Source organism: Lepus europaeus, chromosome 4, assembly GCF_033115175.1.
Source record: "Lepus europaeus isolate LE1 chromosome 4, mLepTim1.pri, whole genome shotgun sequence".
NCBI lineage: Eukaryota > Metazoa > Chordata > Mammalia > Lagomorpha > Leporidae > Lepus > Lepus europaeus.
Genome location: NC_084830.1, coordinates 21,987,765 through 21,999,983, shown reverse-complemented (window position 1 = coordinate 21,999,983; position 12,219 = coordinate 21,987,765). Strand labels below are relative to the sequence as shown.

The following is a 12,219-nucleotide window of genomic DNA, read 5'->3' as shown; positions in this document are numbered from 1 at the left end:
GACTAGAGTTTCTAGCATTTGGATGAAGGCCTGATGCTTTCCAAAATACTCTTTAAACTCTAGCTAAATGATTTAGAGGCTTATAAGCTCATTGCTGGAAGGAAACCTAGAAATCATTTACTTAAACTCTCTCCAATATATGAATCACTTCTATATTTTTTAGTTCCTGAATTTTTTGGAAATGGTAAACTGAGCCTGCCACCCATTCTTTATGCTTTGAGGTCCAGTTAAACCTTATACTAGCTATATGATATTCTGAACTTAGATAGGCAGCCTCAATTTTTTGCCTGTAGATTGGAGACAATCATGGACTCACTAACTGAATCCCATATGTATAAAGTACTACTGATAAGGAGAATTAATTTCCTTGCCAAAGAGAAACCTCTACTGGACTCCTGCAGATTGGATTCCTGCCTGTATCTATATGAAGCCAATAAAATTATCAGTTCTTCCATTTTTCTAATAAAGCAGAAACTATCTTTCTTTAATGTGAAATTTCCCAATTATTCAATATGGCAACTAATCCCAACTTCTTTAAAACATTAGACAGATTAAAAAGCACCTGTAGGGTACCACTCTGCAGTTGGTGGTCTAAATCAATTACCTTAATGCCTAACACAAGACAGACATTTTATCAATTGTGAATTCATCTAGTCTGAAACCTTCTATATTGGATTTGTGGGAGAAAATATTTCATTGTATAGGTAAGACGCCATGGAAGAGGAGAGTCACAATATTCAAGACATCAGACACTAGTCTTGTTTATGTGATCCCTTTGATTCTTAGTCCTATCATTATGATCAATTGTGAACACAAATTGATCAAATGGACTAGTGATATGGCATTGGTACATGCAGCCTTGATGGGATTGAATTGGAATCCCCTGGTATGTTTCTAACTCTATCATTTGGGGCAAGTCAGCTTGAGCATGTCCCAAATTGTACATCTCTTCCCTCTCTTATTCTGACTCTTATATTTAACAGGGATCACTTTTCAGTTAAGTTTCAACACTTAAGAATAACTGTGTATTAATTAGAGTTCAACCAATAGTATTAAGTAGAACAGACAAAAAAAAATACTAAGAGGGATAACGTATTAAGTTGTTCATCAACAGTCAGGGCAAGGGCTGATCAAGGGAGAGAATGATCCAATATGGGAAGCGGGATACACAGCAGACTCATAGAATGGCGGATGTCCTAAACAGCACTCTGGCCTCAGAATCAGCCCTTAAGGCATTTGAATCTGGCTAAAAAGCCTGTGAGAGCATTTCAGGCATGGAAAGCCAAGACACTGTCAAAAAAAAAAAATGACCTAAATGAAAGATCTCTGTGAGATCCCAGTGGAAGAACAGGTCATCAAAGAAGGAGGTACCTTTCTCTGAAGGGAGGAGAGAACTTCCACTTTGACTATGGCCTTGTCTAAATATGGTCAGAGTTGGTGAACTCAAAAGGCTTCCATAGCCTTGGCAACTCGTGATAAGAGCTTAGGGTGATTACTGATGCCATAAACAAGAGTGTCAATTTGTTAAGTCAACAACAGGAGTCACTGTGCACTTACTCCTCATGTAGGATCTCTGTCCTTAATGTGCTGTACGTTGTGATTTAATGCTATAACTAGTACTCAAACAGTATGTGTCACTTTGTGTTTCTATGTGGGTGCAAACTGTTGAAATCTTTACTTAATATGTACTAAACTGATCTTCTGTATATAAAGATAATTGAAAATGAATCTTGATGTGAATGGAAGGGGAGAGGGAGCGGGAAAGGGGAGGGTTGCTGGTGGGAGGGAAGTTATGGGGTGGGGAAAGCCATTGTAATCCATAAGCTGTACTTTGGAAATTTATATTCATTAAATAAAAGTTTTTTTTTTTTAAAAAAGACATCTACTGTGACCAGGAAAGCAGTGGAAATCAGAGGACAGAACAGAGAACAAGAGGTGAGTGGTTCATCCATGACCCCTGCCTCCTTCTGCATTTGTGTGTTCTGTTTTCTCTTTTGCTGCAACTTGCTAGCTTTCTTGTGTGACCAGCTGATCCCTACACAGATATACCTAACACAGGAGGAGTGGGGGAGTGGAACTGTAAGATCCTGCAGCTGGCTGGAACCAGAGGACCTTGCAAATTCTTTTAGAGGAGGCTTAATGGTGAGGAGAATGAAAAGACATTGAAGCTGGAGCTAAGGAGGCAACTTTCTCCTTCCTTCCTTCCCTTCGGTTTTTCCCTATCAGCAACTCTAAACCTAATCAAATATTCCTATTCAGAAGGGTTGCCTCTGTCTCCCCACATGTTATAAATGAGGACCAGTAGAGGTGGTCCTATTTTTAACACTTCAATATGGATGCAAAGGTCACCAAGATTCCCCATTCTTGCCTGTCTTCTCTGTATCTCTCTCATTTTCCTTCACGTTTTATGTTTTCTATTCAGATGAGTCAAAGTAAGATTTTTAGGGAAGAGAGACCCAAAATATGTACTTTGCCTTGGCTGTACTCCTAGTACTTACCATGGCTTGGGTGATATATCTGTCCTGTGGCATGCAAAGTCATGAACAATTTCAGAAATGGCACTACAGGCTTGGACCAAAGATACTTCTTTCTCTTTCTTGCACACAAGGAGAAGTTCGTAGCAAAAAACAGCTTTAAGCCTTGTCTCACTGAATCTCTAAGTACAAACCTGTCACTGAGGCTCAGAGTGGTACACTTGCTCATTGTTATCTAACATTAATAGCAACTATGACTACTGTTCACATTCATGAAAGGTCTTCCAGGGGTAAGTACTTCATACCCAAAAAGATATGTCAATTATTCGCATCTTACAGATGAAAAAACGGAAGCTTAGTGTTTTAGAAAACTTGTCCAACCAATGTCATCAGACTGGCATTGGCAGAACTCAGAAAGACACTCAGGACCTGATTTCAATTTTTCACCTCTTTCCAGAATCATAGTAAATCTCAGGAAACCACAAATGTTTTCAGAAGTTGAACCCAAGCTGACAGAAACCCCCTTTTCACCTCTGAGGCCAAACTGCTGCTGAGACATTGAGGGGAGATTTAGCACTCCTTACCTGTTCTCAGGGTCAGCCAAAGCCATACTCCGAGTGACGTAGCACATTTTGAGGGGGATGCTTTTCCGGTCTCTATGGAAGGAGAAAGACTGTGATGACAGATGGTCCGAGGAGCTGCCTCCTAACCGAGGGGACTCAGGTGGTGGCGTTTCCCACCCGATCTCTGACACAGGCGATCCTTTCTTCACATAGGGCGTAGCTTCCCGCATGTACTTGACTGCAAGGAAAAACACAACAATAAGTACTTTCAAGTATCTCTAGACAGAATTTCTGGAACCCCTTTGTTTTTGAAAAACTTATATTGGAGTGGGAATAAGAGAGGGAGATGTACAGTTCGGCACATGCTCAATCTTATTTACCCCAATGGTGAGTTAGAAAATGAGCCAGGGGATTCCAACTCAATCCCATCAAGGTGGCATGTACCAAGGCCATCTCACTAGTCAAAGTGATCAGTTTCAGTTCACAATTGATCATAACGATAGGATTAAGAGTCAAAGGGATCACATAACCAAGACTAGTGTCTGCTAATACTAACTGATAGAATTAAAAAGGGAGAGAACAATCCAACATGGGAAGCGGGATACATAGCAGACTCATAGAATGGCAGATGTCCTAAATAGCACTCTGGCCTCAGAATCAGCCCTTAGGGCATTTGAATCTGGCTAAAAAGCCTGTGAGAGCATTTCAGGCATGGAAAGCCAAGACACTCTGGCAAAAAAGAGATAATGACCTAAATGAAAGATTTCTGCAAGTGAGATCCCTGTGGAAAGAATGGGCCAAAGAAGGAGGTATCTTTCTCTGAAAGGAGGAGAGAACTTCCACTTTGACTATGACCTTGTCTAAATATGGTCAGAGTTGGCAAACTCAAAAGGCTTCCATAGCCTTGGCAACTCATGACAAGAGCCTAGGGTGATTACTGACACCATAAGTAAGAGTGTCAATTTGTTAAGTCAACAACAGGAGTCACTGTGCACTTATTCCTCATGTGGGATCTCTGTCCTTAATGTGTTGTACTATGTGAATTAATGGTATAACTAGTACTCAAACAGTACTTTATACTTTGTGTTTCTGTGTGGGTGCAAACTGTTGAAAACTTTACTTAGTATATACTAAATTGATCTTCTGTATATAAAGAGAATTGAAAATGAATCTTGATGTGAATGGGATGGGAGAGGGGGCAGGAGATGGGAGGGTTGCGGGTGGGAGGGAAGTTATGGGGGGAAAAAGCCGCTATAATCCAAAAGTTGTACTTTGGAAATTTATATTTTTTAAATAAAAGTTAAAAAAATGGAAAAAAGAGAAAAACTTATCTTGGACAAGGTCTTAATACTGAACCTCTGAAATTCTGAACAAGATTCAGAACTTCTGTTCCTCTCAATATAATTACCTTATTATTTAAATTATATATCAATGTGGATTTTAGAACTTGCTATTATAACGTCCTGCAGTTGAAAATTACTTCTAGCTTTGTACAACTATGACAGGTTTTGCATTTCCTGTGTATAAGCTTCCATTTCTGGTTATAAAAGGCTGGGAACAAATAGGCAGAGATTGAGGAAGCACAACTTAGGATTAAAGACATATGACTTTGTATAGAAGGAAGGATGGATCCAGGAAACCACATTCACTACCTAGGACAACTTTTTTCTGTTGAGAAGAAAGGATAGTACTAGAAAAAAATCTATGCAAAAAAATACAAATTAAACATACTTTGTAGTGGCACATAATTATAAGAGAAAAAGCAGTGCATATAAGAGCAAAAAATTAGGTTAAATAAGTTGTAAAACTTAGAGGCAGATGCTGTGTTTTTTAGCAGGTAAAGCCAACACCTACAGTGTCGGGATCCCATGTGGGTGCCAGTTCGAGTCCCAGCTGCTTCACTTCTGATCCAGTTCTCTACTATGGCCTGGGGAATCAGCAGAAGATTTGGGCCCCTGCACCTGTGTGGGAGATCTGGAAGAAGCTCCTGGGTACAACTCCAGCTGTTGCGGCCATCTGGGGAGTGAACCAGGAGACGGAAGCTTGCCCGCTCTCGCTTGCTCGCTCGCTCGCTCTCTCTCTCTCTCTCTGCCTCTTCCTATCTGTAACTCTCTGCCTTTCAAAAAGTAAACTTTTAAGAAAATCTATATAGTCATTTTTTAAAAGTAAGGTAAACAAATGTGTTTATGTGGAGAGACCCATTAAAAAGATGATTTGTAGAAAAACCAAGTAGACAGAGGTCAACAGCCTATAATCTTTGAATAGAAAATCAAGAATATGCTAACATATCTACAATTAGCACAATTTGGACAGAAATACAAGAAAAATATTAACAATAGGTAGCTTTTCAAAGTAGAATTAAAAGTCAAGGAGGAAAACTTTTGACAATATATTTATTACCCTTTATAGAATTTTTGCTTAACTATGTGCACGTATTACTTTACAGGATTTTTAAAAACAGGATTAATTTAAAAGCAAATGGAACAGACCGCATTTCTGCTCCTTAATATGTTTGTCTTGGTATTAAGAAGTTATTTACCAATTCTGAATTTGAGCAGCTTTTGAGTTGATAAGGCAACCAGATTCTTGGAACATGTGACATGAACTTCCCTATTTTACTCTGTCACCCGCATACTCTGGTTTTCTACTGCATACGGGGATGTGGCTAAGTATCCCTCAGGCATTTGTCACACAAATGGCTGAGTACTGGAATGTGTGCACACTAGGAGGCATTTCTTCCAGATTGATGGGTCAATTTCTATGTTTATGGAGACTACAGAGATCTATAATATGTAGGTCTCATACCTGGATGTTACAAAATCATGGGTGACTATAGTTGGCCTTGCAGTCTCATCCAGACCCCTCTTGCCACATCTTAGCTACTGTGTGCTGGTAAAGAACAACTCATAGCTGCTCTCCTCTTTGGGGAGCTGTCCTTGGCCCAGAAGAAGCCAGCAAGCCTGGGAGACCACAGAGTTGCTGACTCCCAGGACAGAAGCTCTACTTCTAGGGACCCCCAGCTGAGAGAAGGAGACATGACAAGTCAAAATAAGATGAGTTGGTTTTTATAACAGGGATAAAAAAAGCAGCCTTTGAAGAACCTATGAATAATAAATGAATCCAGGAACATAAAAGACAGGTCAGGTTCACAACAATTTAATAAGCAGATCAAATATATTCAGATGTATGTAATATGGATATGCACTCATATTGGAGACTGCATCACAGATATTAAAAAATAACCTTAACACAATACAGAGGGAAATTCACTTAGTACCAACACATATTTTAAAAGATCAACTGAATAGAAATGCAATTAGAAGGAAATAGCTCTTCAATTGCCCCAAACCTGTCAGCACAGGTTGTAATTACATAGGAGAAAGATTATTCACACTATATATGTTAAGGAATAGTGTTTATTTGGGGGAAATATATTTTAAGAAGAATACAGACACACCTCAGAACAAATGCAGAAAATTTAGAGGGACAGATTTAAGCTGTCCAAAGCTGGAATAAATAGAAAACTCCTTTGAAGATTTTTTTTTTGCCATCTCTAAAATCATTTTAGCAGAAGTTAGCACACTGCTCAGCTTTGTATACTGTAGAATTATATCTTTTTTTTTCGACAGGCAGAGTGGACAGTGAGAGAGAGAGACAGAGAGAAGGTCTTCCTTTTTGCCATTGGTTCACCCTCCAATGGCCGCCACGGTAGGCGCGCTGCGGCCGGCGCACCGCGCTGTTCCGATGGCAGGAGCCAGGTGCTTCTCCTGGTCTCCCATGGGGTGCAGGGCCCAAGCACTTGGGCCATCCTCCACTGCACTCCCTGGCCACAGCAGAGAGCTGGCCTGGAAGAGGGGCAACCGGGACAGAATCCGGCACCCCAACCGGGACTAGAACCCGGTGTGCCGGCGCCGCAAGGCGGAGGATTAGCCTGTTAAGCCACGGCGCCGGCCTAGAATTATATCTTTTGATATGTTTGAAAATCAAGTATTAGCTGAGATGGGTTGGAGATTTTTCCTATGACTTCATGATTGTCCCTTGGGTGGAGTGGGGGATGTGTGTTTTAAGAGGGAAGGATGCTTCACAGAGTAGGGGACATTTTCACTTGGCCTGAAAGAGTGACATGGATTTTAAAAAATCAGAGATAAGAACAATCCTTCTTTTAATAAACTATTTTTTTTTGACAGGCAGAGTGGACAGTGAGAGAGAGAGAGACAGAGAGAAAGGTCTTCCTTTTCCGTCGATTCACTCCCCAATGGCCGCTGTGGCTGGCGTGCTGTGGCCGGCGCACCACGCTGATCCGAAGCCAGGAGCCAAGTGCTTCTCCTGGTCTCCCATGCGGGCGCAGGGCCCAAGGAGTTGGGCCATCCTCCACTGCACTCCCTGGCCACAGCAGAGAGCTGGCCTGGAAGAGGAGCAACTGGGACAGAACCGGCACCCCAACCGGGACTAGAACCCGGGGTGCCCTTGCCGCAGGTGGAGGATTAGTCTAGTGAGCCACGGCGCCGGCCCCTTCTTTTATATACTATACTCTGATGCACAATTTTTGTAATTCCATAGGAAAAGAAACTCAAGCCTCAATTTGGAGGGGAGATAGAGAAGGAACATTTACTATATACTTAATGATATGTCAGGTATGGAACAGGTGCTTGACATATCTGCCCACATTCAAGCTTAAAATGAACATTTAAGGTCTCATTTTACACATAAGGAAACTTAGGCCCTTGAGAAGAGATGAGCAATGCATATTTTGTTAATTGAGTGTTCATGTGTAAAGAAGCAAGATAAATTGGTATTCTTTTCAACTTCTGCTAAAAATAAATGCCTCATAGGGCTAGTCTACTTCTTGTGCACAGTAGCAGTTTTACATAGATTATGCTTTTCAGGTCAGTATTATTATAGATATCATCATACCACCTGACAGATTTGGATCTTGTTTTACAGGGAGTAACGACAGTCATGGTGGCCTATGAGTAAGATGGTGGTAGAATGAAAGATCAGCTTTGGTGAGAAATGGAAACTGAGATTGGGAAAAGATATTAGGAGTAGAACCACTAGTTCTAATGCCATGTTGCGGGGGTGGGGGAGGATTATTAATGGAGATAACCCAAGGAATGCTCTAAACCTACATATGGTGTAAAGAATCACAGAAATGTATAGCTTCATGGGCAGAAGCATGGAAAATGAAGCACATGTGAACCCGGAAGTAAACATTTACCAAATAAGCACTCCCTATTTTGGTACAGCATTAAAGGAATTTACAAAGAAGAGAAAATGAGAACACAGCAATGCCTTTAAGAAAGTACACTCCACCGGAATAATACTCCATAAAAGTATTAACTTACCAACTGAAAATAAAAGCAGAGAAAATAAAATTACAAGTAAGATGTGATAATTATTCATTCATTCAAAGTTTATTGGTCAGTTTTCAGAGGCTGAGGATTATGAGCTAAGAAATAGTCCACGATTAAAATAAGCTTCAGATACAAAAGGAAGAAGGGAAGTAGATGACATGACTGTTTGGGTTAAATCTTAAACCTGGTTTAAAAAGGTTCCAAACTTTGGAAGCCTCTGAGGCTTTGAAGAATCAATGCAATCCTTTTTAGAAACGTCATTCTAGCCTTTTAAGAATCTCTTTGAATCATTTTCAAGAACAAAAAGTATTGAATCAAACAGAAGTTTGCACACAAAGAAACAAAGTACCATGAGCAAGAGGTAGTTCAAACAACTAAAATCTGGGAAACAAACATGACCTTACAGATTGGTCAAAGAACCAAGAATGTTCACTACTGCAATTACTAACAGAATTAAAATTCCAGTAGACAGATATGCCAAAAGAAGGATAAAAAGTAGACAAATTATAATCCCTATCTTTTTGTAGCACAAAGATAAGTAGTACAGAAAATGTGAAATAGCAATTAAGGGAATGTGAAAGATGAAGTGAAAAGATCTAATATAGTTTTAACTGGAGCCCCAGAAAAGCAAGGTATCGAACAGCCTAATAATTTTCCTGATGCAAAGACACCAACCCACATGTTTAAAAAAACCTAGGTTGATGAACACCTGTGAAAGCTTCACCATCAGGACAAATAGAAATAGGGTATTCACATTTATACATGTGTAGGCTAAATAGATTAGCTTTTCCTACAAACTGTTTCTTCTGAGCTTTTCAGATGTCATCTCTGCCTTTTCCTAGTGTTGTCAAAAATTCTCGGCAACCACTAAAGAAGTCCTGAGATCTCTGACACCACCAGAAAACATATCATCAAGACCAAGTTCCCAGAGACCGGTATGTGGCTCAGTGGGTTAAACTGCCACTTAAGATGCCTGCATTCTTTAACAGAGTTGCAGTTAGAATCCCAGTTGCTCTACTTCTAATCCAACTTCCTGCTAACATGCCTGGGAAGACAGTGGAAGATGCCCTTGAACTTGGGCTCCTGCCACTGAAATGGGAGACCTGGATAAAGCTTTTGGCTCCTGCCTGGTCTAGACCTGGCTGTTCTGACCATTTAGGAATGAATCAGGAGATGAAATCAATCTCTCTCTCTCTCTCTCCCTCCCTCTCTCTCTGTTCCTGTGTCTCTCTCTGTAACTCCGCATTTCAGATAAACAAATGTTTAAAAGCATTAAAACAAAAAGACCAAGTTCCCATTATGAGGAAGGAGGAAGAAGTGAAGAGTGTTGCATCTTTCTTCCATGAAGGGCACTTTTCAGAGATTGACATGCCACCTCTGATTACAAGCCACAGACCAGGACTTAGTCACATGGCTACCTCTAGGTAGAAATGTTTTCTTTACTCTGAACAGCCTTGTGGCCACCTGGCTAAGAACTGGTGTTGAGAGGAGGTGACAGCTGTGGAAGAAAAAGAAAATAGATATTAGGGAACAACTCTCAGCTTTTGCCGCAGGGAGACATCCCGAATTCTTTCACAGCTTAGCACATACACACAAGTAAGCATGTTAGAGCATCCAATATACAATACAATACCTATGTTTTTCATTCTTTGCTGAGTGTCTCTTATGTACTACTTCATTTAAAACTCACCACAAGTGAGGATATCAGCATTGTAACCATCCCCATTTGACCAAAGACACATAATAGAGTGGGTATGTCACCATGTCCAAAGTTGAAGCATCTGAGAAATGGGAGATGCATGAGCCAGATCCAGGCAGACTATCTCACGAATCCTTGTTTTTAACCACACATATATAGTTTCTCACAATTCTTCTTTTGAACTAATCAGGTGTGTGTGTGTGTGTGTGTGTAAAGCACTGTTTCTACGTCTTGGGAGAACACATCCAATTAAGAGGCTATTGCATGTAACATAAGAGAGCTTGATTTTGTAAGCCTGAACTATTAAACTATGGCATTTCAATAAACACCTTTTAAGACACAATAATATGTATTCATAATAGAGGGTTTAACCTGGCAGAACTGAATAGCCCCTGTCTGCATAATTACGTGTGCTTACAGACAGCAATTTCAGGGAAAGAGCTGTTGAAACTGATCAAGAGGCAGCCAGGCCCAGTTCATGGTGCTTAATAATCAGAACTAATTAATAAAGCATGCCCTTTTGGGCATCATGAATCAAAAACTGTGGTTGAGCAATTAAAATTCCAATCTTTACTTGCAAATAAAGGGGAGGAGAGCATTTAAGAAACGTTCTTCAAACCAGTAATCCACCAAGTCACTTGCAATATGTTGGCAGTTCTTCATTTGATGGACAGGCAGTTGTAAGGCTTTCAAAAGAACATTCAATAAAGCCCAAGTTTGCTAATACTCCAAGTTGCCACAATTAAATCTTTGTTGGGCAGCCAGATGACATTTGAAAAAAGCACACATAGGCTACTAATGAGGAAATGCTTTAGGCAAATCCAATCAGCTCTCCTGCCAGGCTTGTTTCTAAGGAACCAGAAGGCCCATATGAAATGTTCAAGTTTTCTTTATAAAAACAAAAAATAACAGAAACAAACAAATAGAAAAAGGATTTCCAGATTACAGGGACAAAAGAAACACTTCATTACTCTGGGGGATGTAAACACAAAATGTGCATTTTCTAACGTGATTAAGGGAAAAGAAAATCAGCTAGAAACAAAAAACTTGGGTATTCAAGACCTTCTGTGGAACATTCAGGTTGGGGACAGGCTGATGACAGTAGGATTTGCTAACAAAGTGCAATATGAAACTATCCCCTAATGGCATTTTCCTAAGTTTTTTCAGAGAGGAAAGACACAGAGGGAGATCATCAATAGGTCTAAAAAGACCAAGAGATGATGAAAAAAGTAATATACGTTTTTCAAACCTATAGCTAATCTCTCAGGAGGTAGAGTAGTACAGTGGAAAGAGAATTGGCCCAGGGAACCAGGGACCCAGGGACCCAGGGACCCAGATTAGAGTTCCAACTTTGCAGCTGACCAGCTCCTCAGCCCTGGGCAAGTCACTTCACCTCTCAGATCTTATTTTCCTCACCTGTCAAAGAAGGGATATGAAGTCCATACCCTTCAAACATTGTATGATTCCTTGGGAAGCTGCTGCTTCTAACAACATTATAAGAAAGAAATGCCTGATCTCATCTTGCTATTTGTGTCATCACCAACAAACAGCCTTATGGAAATGCATGCCAAATTTTAAACAAAGGCCTGGGGCATGTGTCTCCTGACTTCTTACCAAACTCTACAGGCACCTAACAAAACATGAAAATAAACTTATGTTGAGATGACATGCCCAAGTGCCCTTTTCTTTGGTTTGGCAACACTGTCTAGAAGAATCATAATTTTTCTTCTTTTACCAGTATTTATGTCACTTCAAGTTTGTTAGGTGGGTCCTTGAATGTCCTCAAGAAGTCACAAGGGCATTCTATATGAAGGAGATGAATTTTTGTATGTGGAATCAGGAGTATAATAAGCTGAATACGAATTTCTCTGGCATCCAAATAAAAGACTACCTCAAAATTATTACAGTTTAAACAATCCAGTTACTCAGTTCTTTAAGAAAGCAGGAACATTGCCCCAAGAGTAAGCCAGTGAGCCCAGGGAAAGTATCTTGTCCCAAGGGTAATCCTACAACCAACCAAAGCACATTGATTATTCATCAATTCAATAAATGTTTAATGAGCTCCTGCTACGGCAGGGCTCAGCGTGTTAGTGTTGTCACAGCAAGCAAGCCAGAGGGGCCTTTGTTCT

At 40.2% G+C, this 12,219-nt stretch overlaps 1 protein-coding gene across 1 annotated transcript in view; it reads right to left on the bottom strand.

Moving 5' to 3' along the window:
• Positions 1–12,219, bottom strand: part of SNTB1 (syntrophin beta 1) — a 309,618-nt gene that overhangs the window by 167,216 nt on the left and 130,183 nt on the right. Inside the window, exon 2 of the mRNA XM_062188048.1 lies at positions 3,059–3,275. Within this exon, the coding sequence (XP_062044032.1) occupies positions 3,059–3,275 (217 nt within the window). The remainder of the gene's footprint in view (positions 1–3,058; positions 3,276–12,219) is intronic.